The sequence below is a fragment of the Salmo salar genome, chromosome 09, assembly GCF_965601325.2.
Source record: "Salmo salar chromosome 09, fSalSal1, whole genome shotgun sequence".
Lineage (NCBI taxonomy): Eukaryota > Metazoa > Chordata > Actinopteri > Salmoniformes > Salmonidae > Salmo > Salmo salar.
The window spans coordinates 68581380-68598198 of record NC_138299.1 but is presented as its reverse complement, the minus strand read 5'-3'; the positions used below and the strand labels follow the sequence as shown (position 1 = coordinate 68598198).

The window sequence follows — 16819 nt, the reverse complement described above, 5'->3', positions numbered from 1 at the left end:
TCTTACTGGCCAAGTACTCTATACGGACAGGCTTCCATCCATCTGACAAGGCTGGTTACTCTGGCTGCTCTGGGTCTGACTTCTGATTGGGTGGTACTGTCTTGATAGCTTGTCTTGGGTTTGGAATGTTTTCTCATTCCAAAACTATGATTTCTAGGTCTAAGGTGCTGGCACTGGCTGGTGAGGAGAGACTGGGCAAAGTGAATGGAGCGGAGGCGAGGGGGGAAAGAAGAACATTAATCCGAGCGACTGCTCTTCGTTATGGCTCTAGCGAAGGTAGAGCAGCTTGGGCTTCGATCGTTTGATCTCGCCACCATATGTCCTATGCCCTTGGAGACCGCCTCAGTCCTACGGTTGGGCAGCCAGAGACGCAGAGAGATAGAGACGGAAAGGCAGAATGGCCTGAGGAGGAAATTCTAATGCTACACAACTCAAAACAGGAAGCGATAAATCAACAGGTTTATGTTCCTAGAGATCTGGAGGCTGTGGACTGTGTTTAGAGTGGCTTTCAGAAATGTAAACTTCTCTCCTGAAGTACCACCAGTACTCACACTCTGTATAACAAATCATATTTAATTCAGGGGCTATTGAAGAGGTTATGTGAGGATGATACAAGATATCAAACTTTCCTTTAACATAAAAGAGAACTGAATTAAACGGATACGATCAGTTTGACACCTCACCTATCAGACCACAGACAGAGTTCAAAATCAGCAGAGCGAAGTAGTTTGAATGAAATGCCCTAGGCACAACTAAGGGTCAATGTTCAAAGGGTACAGACAAAGAATAGGTCAAGGCGCTCTGCGAAGAGAGTAGTTGTACTTTATAGGTGCTCTGATACCTTCTATATCTCTGCCAAGACTCCAGTCAACCAGTTTGATGAAGCCAAGATTTTGTTTCTGTTTCTATTCATGGCCTCCATAGAAGTGACAGCTGGCAGCCACCGCAGCAATATAGTTGCCATTTTATTGAAGTCCTTACAATATTTGGTCCTCGTGGAGAACGTGTTAGCTTTGTAATAATAGCAGTCACCAAATTTAGAACACAGTACTTTAACGGGCTCCCGAGTGGCACAGCAGTTTAAGGCACTGCATCTCAGTGCTAGAGTCATCACTACAGACCCTGGTTCGATCCCGGGCTGTATCATATCCAGCTGTGATCGGGAGTCCCATTGGGTGGCGCACAATTGGCCCAGCGTTGTCCGGGTTAGGGGAGGGTTTGGCCGGGGTAGGCCGTCCTTGTTAAATAAGAATTTGTTCTTAACTGACTTGCCTAATTAAATATAGTGTGTGATTGCGGCCTGCAATTCAAGGCGTTCCTGCATGTGGGCATTCCTAGGGCTGATCTCTGACCTGCCACACATACCTAGCTCCAGTGACTCTGCAAAATCAGGTGGATGAATTGTTGGATTGATAAGAGACAGTGGACAAAGAGGATTGTGCCTGCTTATAACCTGACTACACCGCGTGAGCGTAGCAAAATACATTTAGAAATCTATGTTATTCAATTATTGCACCCACACTGCTCGCGCGTGTCAACAAGTGTCTGCGTTGCCAAGGGCTAAACTAGAAGTCCTTTCTATTTCTGACGCAGATCGCGCTGCAAGTCCTGCCTCTCCCATCTCCTCATTGGTTTATAGAAGCAGGTACCCACGTGTCATCTCCTCATTGCTTTTACCCACGTGGGTGATTGAAAGAAGAACTGTGTTTCCGGTTGTCGTGGTAATACTATGAAAGTTTAGATGCCAATCACCATATAAGTTCAACGATGAAAAGGCCTGGAAGGAGGAGAGATGACTAGAAACAATTCAGTTGACCGTTTTTGTGTGTGGATTAATTGTCAGAGTAGAGGACCTTGTGCATTGCAGGTAAAATAACAACCTAATATTTATATCCCAATGCCAAATTAACTAGCAACAGCAAGCTAGCTAAATATGGCAAATTAGCTAGCAAGTGCAAACTACCTAGCTAAATTGCCATAAATGTTTATTGCTTTTCAACCTGTCCCCAAATTAATGTCATTGGTTCAGAGTTTGTTTTGATATTTTAACCTGCGCATCGTGATCGCGTTTGGCGTAGGGGGACAAAATACATTTATACACGATGGCGCACGTGCGCAGCCGGTTTGGTTTCCGTGTTAGTCTCATACCTACACCTCTGAGGAAAAGGCTGTATTGAAATCAAATGTCTCTCATTCCCTCAGTTATACGAACACAAAAGTGTCAAGTGGAATGCAGGTAACTGCCAAAGCCAAAGCATTCAAAAGGCATGTGATGTCCTTGAAATCAAGTGCTGGTGATAATTCCATTGTGTCAGGTTCATGTGTGGTGCTATGAGATTGATTTCTGTCAAACCTATTGAACTGAAGAAAGACCAGCACAGGGAAGTGTTCCTGCTCACCAATGTACAGACGCGATGGCCTTGACTGACCTTCAGCAGAGTAATGGAATCCTGTACGGCACCCGCAGAGTGTAGGCAGTGGGAAAACCAGTTCTATCCCAGTTAAGTAACCTCTTCAACAGAAGAACCTTACCATGACAGTAATAGCAATTCCCGTTGAGTACGGTAAATGGACATTAGTGTTGATGTGATACCAGACAACAGAGATCTCCTAAGTAACTATGACCCAAGACATACAAACTAGAGGTCGACCGATTAATCGGAATGGCAGATTAATTAGGGCCGATTTCAAGTTTTCATAACAATCAGACATCGGTATTTTTTAACAATGATTTGGCCGATTACTATTTAAAAAAAATTTACACCTTTATTTAAACATCAATGCCTTTCTTAAAATCAATACACAAGTATATATTTTTAAACCTGCATATTTAGTTAATATTGCCTGCTAACATGAATTTCTTAGAACTAGGAAAATTGTGTCACTTCTCTTGCAACAGAGTCAGGGTATATGCAGCAGTTTGGGCCGCCTGGCTCGTTGCGAACTGTGTGAAGACTATTTCTTCCTAACAAAGACAGCCAACTTCGCCAAACGGGGGATGATTTAACAAAAGCTCATTTGCGAAAAAAGCACAGTCGTTGCACGACTGTACCTAACCATAAATATCAATGCCTTTCTTAAAATCAATACACAGAAATATATATTTTTAAACCTGCATATTTAGCTAAAAGAAATCCAGGTTAGCAGGCAATATTAACCAGGTGAAATTGTGTCACTTCTCTTGCGTTCATTGCACGCAGAGTCAGGGTATATGCAACAGTTTGGGCCGCCTGGCTCGTTGCGGACTAATTTGCCAGAATTTTACGTAATTATGACATAGCATTGAAGGTTGTGCAATGTAACAGGAATATTTAGACTTATGGATGCCACCCGTTAGATAAAATAGGGAACGGTTCCGTATTTCACTGAAAGAATAAACGTTTTATTTTCAAGATGATAGTTTCCGGATTATACCATATTAATGGCCTAAGGCTCGTATTTCTGTGTGTTATTATGTTATAATTAAGTCTATGATTTGATAGAGCAGTCTGACTGAGCAATGGTTGGCACCAGCAGGCTCGTAAGCATTCATTCAAACAGCACTTTGGTGCGTTTTGCCAGCAGCTCTTCGCAATGCTTCAAGCATTGCGCTGTTTATGACTTCAAGCCTATCAACTCCCGAGATTAGGCTGGTGTAACCGATGTGAAATGGCTAGCTAGTTAGCGGGGTGCGCGCTAATAGCGTTTCAAACGTCACTCGCTCTGAGACTTGGAATAGTTGTTCCCCTTGCTCTGCATGGGTAACGCTGCTTCGAGGGTGGCTGTTGTCGATGTGTTCCTGGTTCGAGCCCAGGTAGGAGTGAGAAGAGGGATGGAAGCTATACTGTTACACTGGCAATACTAAAGTGCCTATAAAAACATCCAATAGTCAAAGGTATATGAAATACAAATCGTATAGAGAGAAATAGTCCTATAATAACTACAACCTAAAACTTCTTACCTGGGAATATTGAAGACTCATGTTAAAAGGAACCACCAGCTTTCATATGTTCTCATGTTCTGCGCAAGGAACTTAAACGTTAGCTTTCTTACATGGCACATATTGCACTTTTACTTTCTTCTCCAACACTTTATTTTTGCATTATTTAAACCAAATTGAACATGTTTCATTATTTATTTGAAGCTAAATTGATTTTATTTACGTATTATATTAAGTTAAAATAAGTGTTCATTCAGTATTGTTGTAATTGTCATTATTACAAAGGAAAAAAATATACACTGCTCAAAAAAATAAAGGAAACACTTAAACAACACAATGTAACTCCAAGTCAATCACACTTCTGTGAAATCAAACTGTCCACTTAGGAAGCAACACTGATTGACAATAGATTTCACATGCTGTTGTGCAAATGGAATAGACAACAGGTGGAAATTATAGGCAATTAGCAAGACACCCCCAATAAAGGAGTGGTTCTGCAGGTGGGAACAACAGACCACTTCTCAGTTCCTATGCTTCCTGGCTGATGTTTTGGTCACTTTTGAATGCTGGCGGTGCTTTCACTCTAGTGGTAGCATGAGACGGAGTCTACAACCCACACAGGTGGCTCAGGTAGTGCAGCTCATCCAGGATGGCACATCAATGCGAGCTGTGGCAAGAAGGTTTGCTGTGTCTGTCAACGTAGTGTCCAGAGCATGGAGGCGCTACCAGGAGACAGGCCAGTACATCAGGAGACGTGGAGGAGGCCGTAGGAGGGCAACAACCAAGCAGCAGGACCGCTACCTCCGCCTTTGTGCAAGGAGGAGCAGGAGGAGCACTGCCAGAGCCCTGCAAAATGACCTCCAGCAGGCCACAAATGTGCATGTGTCTGCTCAAACGGTCAGAAACAGACTCCATGAGGGTGGTATGAGGGCCTGACGTCCACAGGTGGGGGTTGTGCTTACAGCCCAACACCGTGCAGGATGTTTGGCATTTGCCAGAGAACACCAAGATTGGCAAATTCGCCACTGGTGCCCTGTGCTCTTCACAGCTGAAAGCTGGTTCACACTGAGCATCGACAGACGTGACAGAGTCTGGAGACGCCGTGGAGAACGTTCTGCTGCCTGCAACATCCTCCAGCATGACCGGTTTGGCGGTGGTTCTGTCATGGTGTGGGGTGGTATTTCTTTGGGGAGCCGCACAGCCCTCCATGTGCTCGCCAGAGGTAGCCTGACTGCCATTAGGTACCGAGATGAGATCCTCAGACCCCTTGTGAGACCATATGCTGGTGCGGTTGGCCCTGGGTTCCTCCTAATGCAAGACAATGCTAGACCTCATGTGGCTGGAGTGTGTCAGCAGTTCCTGCAAGAGGAAGGCATTGATGCTATGACTGGCCCGCCCGTTCCCCAGACCTGAATCCAATTGAGCACATCTGGGACATCATGTCTCGCTCCATCCACCAACACCACGTTGCACCACAGACTGTCCAGGAGTTGGCGGATGCTTTAGTCCAGGTCTGGGAGGAGATCCCTCAGGAGACCATCCGCCACCTCATCAGGAGCATGCCCAGGCGTTGTAGGGAGGTCATACAGGCACGTGGAGGCCACACACACTACTGAGCCTCATTTTGACTTGTTTTAAGGACATTACATCAAAGTTGTATCACCCTGTAGTGTGGTTTTCCACTTTAATTTTGAATGTGACTCCAAATCCAGACCTCCATGGGTTGATAAATTGGATTTCCATTGATTATTTTTGTGTGATTTTGTTGTCAGCACATTCAACTATGTAAAGAAAAAAGTATTTAATAAGATTATTTCATTCATTCAGATCTAGGATGTGTTATTTTAGTGTTCCCTTTATTTTTTTGAGCAGTATATATATATATATATATATATATATATATATATATATATATATATATATATATATATATATATATATATATATATATATATAAAAAAAATATAAAAAAATAAAGTCTATAAAAAAATTAAATAAATGACAAAAAGGTATTAAAAATCGGTATCGGCTTTTTTTGGTCCTCCAATAATCGGTATCGGCGTTGAAAAAATCCTAATCGGTCGACCTCTAACACAAACTTGTCCTTGTCCTACTTTGTTGAACATTATCCCAAGTATATTGTTTCACCCTTCCCTTGGTCATATGCCTACTAACATGCTGTTGACGTTCCACTTTGCCTGACCCGAGTTTGGGGTTGGTGGTTTGCTGGAAGGGTTGTGGCACAGGTCACGCCACCCCACCAAGGCCGAACTGCCACCACGGTGCCAGCAGCAGATGATGGAAACTAGGTCATTGGCAGTCAACCTGGGTGACACCAAAAACAAGTCCTAGTCTAGGACACAAGGCTAACCTACAGTGCCTTCAGAAAGTATTCATACACCTTGACTTATTCCACATTTTGTTGTGTTACAGCCTGAATTCTAAATTTATTAAATATGTTTGTTTTTTTAACCACCCATCTACACACAATAACCCGTAATATAAAAGTGAAAACATGTTTTTAGATTTTTCTGAAAATGTATTGAATGTTAAATACAGAAATATCAAATGTACATAAATATTCACACCCCTGAGTCAATATATGTTACAATCACATTTGGCAGTGATTATAGCTGTGAGTCTTTCTAGGTAAGTCTAAGAGCTTTGCACACCTGGATTGTACAATATTTGCACATTATTATTTTTAAATTATTCAAGATCTGTCAATTTGGTTGTTGGTCATTGCTAGACAGCCATTTTACAGTCTTGTCATAGATGTTCAAGTTAAGTCAAAATTGTAACTAGGCCACTCTGGAACATTCAATGTCTTCTTGGTAAGCAACTCCAGTGTATATTTGGCCTTGTGTTTCAGGTTATTGTCCAGCTGAAAGGTGAATTTGTATCCCAGTGTCTTTCTGAGAGAATTTTGCCTGTGCTTAGCGCTATTCCATTTATTTGTATCCGGAAGAAAAACTCCCCAGGCCCTGCCGATGACAAGCATACCCATAATATGATGCAGCCACCACCATGCTTAACAATATGAAAAGTGGTACTCAGTGATTTGTTGTGTTGGATTTGCCCCAAGCATAACACTTTGTATTCAGAACATAAAGCTTTTTGCAGTTTTACTTTAGTACCTTATTGCAAACAAGATGCATGTTTTGGAATTTTTGTATTCTGTACAGGCTTTCTTCTTTTCACTCTGCAATTTAGGTTAGTATTGTGGAGTAACTACAATGTTGTTGATCCATCCTCAGTTCTCATATCACAGCAATTAATCTCTGTAACTGTTTCAAAGTCACCATTGGCCTCATGGTGAAATCTCTGAGCGGTTTCCTTCCTCTTTGACAACTGATGTAGGAAGGATGCCTGTATCTTTGTAGTATTGGAAAACCTCCCTGGTCTTCATGGTTGGATCTGTGTTTGAAATTCACTGCTCGACTGAGGGACCATACAGATAATTGTATGTGTTGGGTACAGAGATGAGGAAGTATTCAAAAGTCAATGTTAAACATGATTATTGCACACAGAGTGAGTCCATGCAACTTATTACGTGACTTGTTAAGGAAACTTTAACTCCTAAACTTATTTAGGCTTGCCATAACAAAGGGGTTGAATACTTATTGACTTAAGATATCTCAGCTTTTCATTTTTAATAATTTGTAAAAAAATCTAAAAACAACATTATGGGGTATTGTGTGTAGGCCAATTACACAACAAAATGTGGAAAAAGTCAAGGGGTGTGAATACTTTCTGAAGGCACTGTACATCAAATCAGATTTCAACCAATGAAGTTCTCTATTACACTTTTGGACACAACAAGAACAGGGGGTTTGTAACTATTTTAGGCTGCCCATACTGAAGTTTGATTATACACTTAGACGATTCAAAAGGCACCTTCTGCCCACAACAGAAATGGAAACAGCGGTATTACTTTTCTGGACATTTCAGTTTCCATAGCAACTGTACACCGATCATGTTCTACATCAAGTAAAAACTTTACAAAAAGGGTATCATTTTGTTCTTTGTGAACAGGGAAGACAAAGAACTGTTCAGAACAAAGAATACTAATGCCAAGAACAAAGAAAGGTAGGAAAATTGAAACTGACTGTTTACTTGTATCCTCGCTCTTCCTTTGACAGAAGTACAGGATATGCAGTCCCTCCATGATTTTGCAGGATTTAAAAAAATATATATTTGCGGGCAAAAATGCCAGAATCTGCTGTGGCAATTCTGACATTTTGCATGGCAATATGCAATGATTTTGTCCAAATTTGTTTAAAAAATGCAGTGATGAGGGAAAAAGTTTGGATGTTTGGCTTGATTGAACCACATTATGTGGTAAATGTGTGATTGGTTGAAATTGCGAGCCCTCTTTTTGTACTGCAGTGATTGCAATATTATAGCATAAAACTGACCAATGATTTCACAGCTAATAGTGAGGTGAATGTTGAAATTTGCAAGCCCTTGCATAATATGTGGGGCATTGTTGATTTTGCCAAAATAATTGCCATCGCAGAATCCTGGAGGGACTGGCTAAGTGAAGATGTTTGACCTCATTTTCACTTTCTCTCAATTTCATGCTCTTTTTTGTGCATCCTGTATCCTGAACAAAGCTAGCGACCAGAGCAGAGAGACGAGGGTTCATGCCTCCAATGCCGGGAAGATGATATGGCCTCATCACCATTGGCCTATTATTGCAATACACATGCAACACATCTCAGGGCCAGAATGATTCAGCCGAAACGTGTTTAAGTGATCCATTATGTAATATTCTACTACAGAAGCTTAGAGACCGGGTTAATGGTTTTTTAAATGTTTGTTGGAGTAGGGAAAAAGTGGACCAAAAGAGTGTACAAGCACAATGTTCATAGCTAAAGGATGAAATTATGCTCAGTAATACAGTCACACACAAAATCATGGACACATTCAACACACACAACACACAGCTTGTGGTGAATGCACAGTGCACACCAGATGTATGTAACGGGTGGGTGGAACATGATGTTGTGGTTGTAAATAACAAGCATGCGAAATGGCCCTCAACCCCCCTTCTGAGTGTTCTTCAGATTCCCCATCAAGCCAAGCCCTCACAAGTCAGTTAGGGCCTCCTCAGAACGATTACATAAACCCTGGGGAAGGGTGTTTTGGGGACGCTGCTGTTAACTGATCATCGAAAGCTGAGGGGAGAGATACAGGACAGCAACAGTTGCATACTCTATTCAGCCCATCCAGTCTGTTTACCACAGCCAGATTAGCCCGAAGGCACTCAAAACAAGGGGCTTAGGGAAATGGGGTAAATATGAGTTTACACAGCAAGGAGTTCCCGAAGTCCAATGAAAAATGGTTAGGGCCTCCCAAATGGCGCAGTATCGCAGTGCTAGAGGCGTCACTACAGACCTGGGTTCGATCCCAGTCTATATCACAACTGGCTGTGATCGGGAGTCCCATAGGGCAGTGCACAATTGGCCCAGCATCGTCCGGGTTAGGGGAGGGTTTGGCCGGGGGGTCTTTACTAGGCTCATTGCGCTCTAGCGGCTCCTTGTGGTGGGCCGGGCGCCTGCAGGCTGACCACGTTGTCAGTTGAACAGTGTTTCCTCCGACACATTAGTGCGACTGGCTTCCGGGTTAAGCGGGCGGGCGTTAAGAAACGCTGTTTGGCGGGTCATGTTTCGGAGGATTCGTGACTCGACTTTTGCCTCCTGAGCCCATTGGGGAATTGAAGCGATGAGACAAAATCGAAATTGGGGAGAAAAAGGGGGGGAAAATACAGAAAATCTATAATAACAAACGGGTAGAATTAGAAGAGCATCCTTTTTTCATTATTTGAAAAGTCACCACTGTTTGCAAATCCTGAAAAGGAAGTACATTTTACATTTTAGTCATTTAGCAGACGCTCTTATCCAGAGCGACTTACAGTAGTGAGTGCATACATTTTCATACATTTTTTTTCTTCCATACTGGTCCCCCGTAGTGCTCGATTTTGAACAAAAGAGCATGTGAATGACAATGTCCAGAAAGTATGTCAGAGATTTTCTTTGATATTTTGAGAAGTGACCATAAATTAGCTTAGCTTTGCAGAAACATGAGCTATTTCCAATATGTGGCCCCATAACAGATAAAGACAAGGGCCGAAAGGGAAATGCGACTACTGAAGAAAGAGACAGGGACAATATAGCATCTTGGAATAACAGGAAAATATTGCCTAAACAATTGTGTATTTATTAATACAGCAGCAGTTTGGTAGAAGGCACTTCAAACAGGATCACAAATATCCCAGTAGTTTGTTACTGTGTGTCATTTGGAGAGACACTGCATTTGTCTTGTTACTGTGTGCGGTGTGTGTCACCAGCAGAGCCTGGCAAATAGTTCAGATGTTTTTTATAGATACAATTGCTTGAAGAAAACATACACTGACCCCTATTATTTCTGACAAGTGTTATCTTAGATGTTATGATAGGCATATAGAAAATACAACGCAAGAGCCCTTTGCGTGCAATGATCTCAAATACATACACCGACACATTTCTCAAGATTATTAATTATTTTAGGTGATTAGTGATTAAAGGTCAACCCTGTTACGTGAGCTGTACTGTTTTTTGGGGGGACCAAGGGTCATAGTGTTGATGAAGAAAGAACCTTGGGTTTGGGATTTTGGCAACTTTGTCTACTTCCCCCAAGAGTCAGGTGAACTCCTGGATGCCATTTTTATGTACCCTCACCCACACACACACACACACACACACACACCCACACACACACACACACACACACACACACACACACACACACACACACACACACACACAGTATGTGCCCCTCTTGATGATTACACAGAAGCAATGTCTGGAACTAGAAAATATTATGGGAACATCTTTCACTTGCCATTTAGAAGCAAAGTTTGCATGTCAGTAGTAGAATTATTGACATCTTAAGTAGCCTACAAAGCAATTCCTCAATATCATTCAAACAATTGCATTAATGGGGTAAGCTACTTAAATATCATGCATGCATTAACACCATGTATTTACCCTGAATGCAACTATACATCACTGCTGATAAATTATATATAACCTACCTCCATGATTCGGTGCAGGTCCAATCACGATTCCTTTCGCGTCCACTTTCGGTGAATTCTGGCCGTACGTGCCATCGTCCTTGGTTAGAATTTGCTTTGGATTGCCTTTGGAGTCAAGCACGGTGGCATTGACCGTAGCGGTAACATGGTCTTCCTTGCTGATGGTTTTGTCGGCACGGATCGACAGTATACACCTGGGCAGAACTAGCACCAACAAGACGACAGGGAGATAGCTGCATGGCGTTGCTGCGGTCCACCTCTTGGGCATCTTTGGAATGTCTTAATGTAATGTCCCCTTTACATCCAAGCTGTTACTCAGGGAATTGAACCACTCCAACGATTTTCCCCCAAATAAACTGACGGGGGCTCGGCGTCTTCCCTGTGGCGTCCCGTCATAAAAACATGCTCTGCTCTTCACATCGTTTTCTTATTCCAATACATGTTGCCTACGCTGCCTTTGGAACGAACAAAAACCCGCACATTAGAACTGTAGAATGAAAAGCTGAAATAATAATTGAATCAAATCAAATGGCTTTAGAGAGCTGTAGGATATATACTTATGATGTTAAGGGTTGCCTATTTGCTGTAAATGGCTTAATCTTACAACACAAGCCGTGTAACCTTGTATCGCATGATAGCCTAAGGAGAGCCCATTATTTGAAAATAATACGCTCTATATTAATGTCAACTATAATGCGCATTTATATCGTTCGATTATTTAGTAGGCTATCCCAAATATATCCCAAATACAAAGCCTAGACATTACAATTAGATACACTTCTTAATTTATGAATAGCCTTATTTTCAATAGCGGCAATGTCTTTCTAAAGACAATTATTTGTTTTTACAGATGTGCATTATTGCCACAAGTGAACAGCTGTCATTGCTGCTTTGTGTTCACAATAGCGTGCCAATGATAGCGAGCTACCCTTGATCGGAGCCATTAATGTACACGTTTCGCATGAATTCGCACCTCTGAAAGCCATGATGCGCAACCTACCTTCTTCATTTCGTCGAACCGAAACGATATTGATACAAAACCTCTTGCCTTGCTTTATTAAATCGAATGCACTCTCTCGTCTTTTTTCTTCTGGCTCTTCTTGTTACACAGCGCAAGCGCGACGTGAGCATACACAAAGCTCGCGCACATAGAAGGGGGCGAGTGCGGCGGGTGTAGTATCACGACAGTATACAACCGTTCCTTATCTAAAGGGTCGCCCACCTGTAACCTTAAATCAGCCGTGCATCACCTGTCGACATTAATGAATAAATTACAGTGGCTAGGCCTACTGATATATCGTTTTGGTTCCACAGTGTCCCTCATATCCAATTGTAAGAACATATACACTCGTAGAAAAAAAGGGTTCCAGAAAGGGCCCATAGGGGCACGTGCCCCCTCATATTTATCCTGTTTATATTTTTGAGTTGACTGGACCAGGCACAGAACTTTGATCAAGCTATAGGCTATTGAGTCCTTCTTGATTAATAAATACAACGATTTTTCGGGAGTCGTTTCTCTGTGGTACTAGCCACTCACCTTCCTTTCAATCTTTTTACCCAGATTTTAGCAGAGATGAAACTAATAATATTTTGTTTCGTTAGAGTAAGTAGAGTAAGTTCAAATATAATTTTATTCTACATTGGTGACAGACAAGGGACGTTTAGGTTTTCGTTTATGTAAAAATGCGTGGCCCTGCTGTCCAGGGATTGGGTAGCATGGTCAGGTCTGAACTAGTACAAGGTAGAATCGTTTTGGGTTCCACGTAGAACCCTCTGTAAAAAGGGTTCTACCTGAAACCAAAAAGGGATATTGTATGGGGACAGCCAAAGAACCCTTTTAGTTTTTTTCTTACTTACAATGACTGCATACCCTGGACGATGTTGGGCCAATTGTGCGCTGCCCTATGGAACGCCCAATCACAGCCAGATGTGGATTCAGCCTGGATTGGAACCAGGGACTGTAGAGTCACCTCTTGCACTGAGATACAGTGCCTTAGACATCTGCACCACTCGACAGCCCCTAGAGAGCTGTGGTGTGAAGTACTTAAGTAAAAATACTTTAAAGTAATAGTCAAGTATTCTTTTTTTTGTATCTGTACTGTACTGTACTTTACTTTACTATACATTTTTTGACAACTCCCAAAATGCTTAGCAGGACAGGAAAAGGCTCCAATTCATGCACTTATCAAGAGAACATCCCTGGTCATCCCTACTGCCTCTGATCTGGCGGACTCACTAAACACAAATTCTTTGTTTGTAAATTATGTCTGAGTGTTGGAGTGTACCCCTGGCTATCTGGAAATAAAAAAAAACAAGCAAATCGTGCCATTTGGTTTGCTTATTATAAAGAATGTGAAATGATTTATACTTTTACTTTTAATACTTAAAACTTCTATGGGCTACGTGGGACGCTAGCCTGCGGGACACAGCCAGTGAAATATCAGGGCGGCATAATTCAAATTTCTCAAACATACAACTATTTTACACCATTTTAAAGATACACTTGTCCTTAATCCAACCACATTGTCCGATTTCAAAAAGGCTTTACGGCGAAAGCATAAAGTTAGATTATGTTAGGACAGTGCCAACACAAGAAAAACCACACAGCCATTTTCCAAGCAGGAGAGGGGTCACAAAAACCATAAATACAGCTAAAATTAAGCACTAACCTTTGACGATCTTCATCAGATGACACTCCTAGGACTCAATGTTACACAATACATGTATGTTTTGTTCAATAAAGTTCATATTTATATCCAAAAACCACATTTTACATTGGCCCGTAATGTTCAGAAAATATTTTGCCTCCAAAACTGCCAGTCAATGAGCACAACAATTTACAAAAATACTCATCATAAACGTTGATAAAATATTAAACTGTTATTCAAAGAATTATAGATAAACATATTTTTAATGCAACCGCTGTGAAAGATTTCAAAAAAGCTTCACGGGAAAGCACACTTTGCAATAATCTGGGTACGGCGCTCAGAAAAATACATCAGGCAATACAGATACCCGCCATTTTGGAGTCATCTAAAATCATAAATAGCATTATAAATATTAACTTACCTTTGATGATCTTCATCAGAAAATCACTTCCAGGAATACCAGGTCCACAATAAATGTTGTTTTGTTGGATAAAGTCCATCATTTATGTCCAAATACCTCCTTGTTGTTTGCGCGTTCAGTAAGCTACTCCAAATGTAGGTAGCACGCCGAAAATTTCTCGACGAAAAGTCAAAAAACGTTCTATTGACGTTCGTAGAAACATGTCAAACATTGTATAGCATCAATCTTTAGGGCCTTTTTAACATAAAACTTCAATAATATTCCAACCGGACGATTCCAATGTCTTGAAAAATGTTATGGAACACAGCTACCAACTTTCCGGCCTTCTTGTTCGCTCTCTGTTCACTGCAAAAGCCTGAAACAAGGTTCTAAAGACTGTTGACATCTAGTGGAAGCCTTAGGAAGTGCAAAATGAACCCTAAGTCACTGTGTGTTAGATAGGCAATGACTTGAAAAGACTACAAGCATCAGATTTCCCACTTCCTGGTTGGATTTTTCTCAGGTTTGTGCCTGCCATATGAGTTCTGTTATACTCACAGACATCATTCAAACAGTTTTAGAAACTTCAGAGTGTTTTCTATCCAAATCTACTAATAGTATGCAAATATCTGACTCTGGGCCCGAGTATTAGGCAGTTTACTCTGGGCACGCTTTTCATCCAAAATCGAAAATACTGCCCCCTATACCTTAAAATGTTTTAAGCATATTTGAGCAATTACTTGAGTCATTTTCTATTAAGATATCTTTAATCACTTATGACAATTGGGTACTTTTTCCACCACTGCTAGATAGCACCTTTTCTAGGCAGCTAATTAGGAAAAAAATGTGTAAGCTGGACCCATGTTCTATACTGGTAGCCTATAGTCTGTTATTGATAAGGGCAAGCAATATGTCACTATCCTGCAGTGACAGGTACAGTATCTGCTATAAAAATCAAACTAAGCTATATAAAGATCTAATGTTGCTTGTGAATTTGGGGATTTTATGATAGTGTTTTCACAAAGGGACATTTCGGGGGGAAATGGGAAAATTAGGCTTCACACACATCCAGACAACAAGCACCTGCACAAAGCTTAAAGATGTGCTTATGTCCTTCCCCTTCTTACACAGTGTGTGTGTAACACTCTTTCAACCTTCAACCTGAACACATAAAAATGGCTTCCCCTGATGTTCCACATCTTTGTCCATTTGTAACTATAGCGTCTAGACCCCCTCTGTCCATTGTTGACAGATTCTTGTATTTTCCCATCTTTGCTGTGCTCTGCACAAAAGCCAGTTGATTTTACACTAACAGCCAACAGTAGCCATAAGAAGATGCTGGGGAGTTTGAGATGAGTCTCCAGTGCATGGCCAGTGTACAGACTTTTAGCCATTATTAAAAACATGGATGACTAGGAGGAAGGCCATGGGAGGATGAGGGAGAGAGGGAATGTGGTGAAGGAGAGGAGAGAGGGATTCTGGCAGAGGAAGATAGGAGTGGGGGAATGATGGCGAGGAGGATAGGGAGAGTGTTGTGAAGGAGGACAGGGGAGTGTGGTGGAGGAAGAGACGACGGGGGAGTCTGGCTGAGGAGGAGATGAGGAAAGGAGAGAGTGCAGTGGAGGAGGAGAGGAGACAGCAAATTGGCTCCCCTAAGACCAGGCAGGCCGCTACATTGAGGGATCAGCTTACAATTAATTCTCAATGGAGCCTAGCAGTAAAGATCAGAGAGGCAGAACTTGGGTGACATATACAGTGCATTCAGAAAGTATTCAGATCCCTTGACTTTTTCCACATTTTGTTAAGTTACATGAAATTGACACAAAATACCCCATAATTACAAAGCAAAAACAGTTTTTTACAAATGTATTCAAAAGAAAAACAGAAATACCTTATTCAGACCCTTTGCTATTAGACTCGAAATGGAGCCCAGGTGCATCCTGTTTCCATTGATCATCCTTGAGATGTTTCTACAACTTGACTGGAGTCCCCCTGTGGTAAATTCAATTGATTGGACATGATTTGGAAAGGTACACATGTCTATGTAATATCCCACAGTTGACAGTGCATGTCAGAGCAAAAACCAAGTCATGATGTTGAAGGAATTGTCCGTAGCAAAGATCTGGGGAAGGGTACCAAAACATTTCTGCAGCATTGAAGGTTCCCAAGAACACAGTGGCCTCCATCATTTTTAAATGGAAGAAGTTTGGAACCACCAAGACTCTTCCTAGAGCTGGCCACCCGGCCAAACTGAACAATCGGGGGAGAAGGGCCTTGGTCAGGGAGGTGACCAAGAACCCGATGGTCACTCTGACAGAGCTCCAGAGTTCCTCTGTGGAGATGGGAGAACCGTCCAGAAGGACAAACATTTCTGCAGCACTTCACCAATCAGGCCTTTATGGTAGAGTGGCCAGACGGAATCCACTCCTCAGTAAAAGGCACATGACAGCCCGCTTTGAGTTTTCCAAAAGGCACCTAAAGGACTCTCAGACCATGAGAAACAAGATTCTCTGGTCTGATGAAACCAAGATTGAACACTTTTGCCTGAATGCCAAGCGTGACATCTGGAAGAAACCTGGCACCATCCCTACTGTGAAGCATGGTGGTGGCAGCATCATGCTGGGGGAATATTTTTCAGCGGCAGGGACTGGAAGACTAGTCAGGATCGAGGCAAAGATGAACGGAGCAAAGTAGAGAGAGATCCTTGATGAAAACCTGCTCCAGAGTGCTCAGGACATCAGACTGGGGCGAAGGTTCACCTTCCAACAGGACAA

General features: G+C 41.9%; 1 protein-coding gene across 5 annotated transcripts in view; it reads right to left on the bottom strand.

The window, feature by feature from the left end:
* Positions 1-12143, bottom strand: part of LOC106611591 (E3 ubiquitin-protein ligase RNF130) — an 81341-nt gene extending 69198 nt beyond the window's left edge. For all 5 annotated transcript variants that reach the window (XM_014211969.3, XM_014211971.3, XM_082955881.1 and 2 more), the window contains exons 1-2: positions 11998-12143; positions 10998-11452 (exon numbers count right to left, since the gene is read on the bottom strand). In XM_014211969.3, coding sequence (XP_014067444.1) covers positions 10998-11265 — 268 coding nt within the window. In that variant the 5' untranslated portion in view covers positions 11266-11452; positions 11998-12143. The remainder of the gene's footprint in view (positions 1-10997; positions 11453-11997) is intronic.
* Between the last annotated feature and the right edge of the window lie 4676 nt (positions 12144-16819).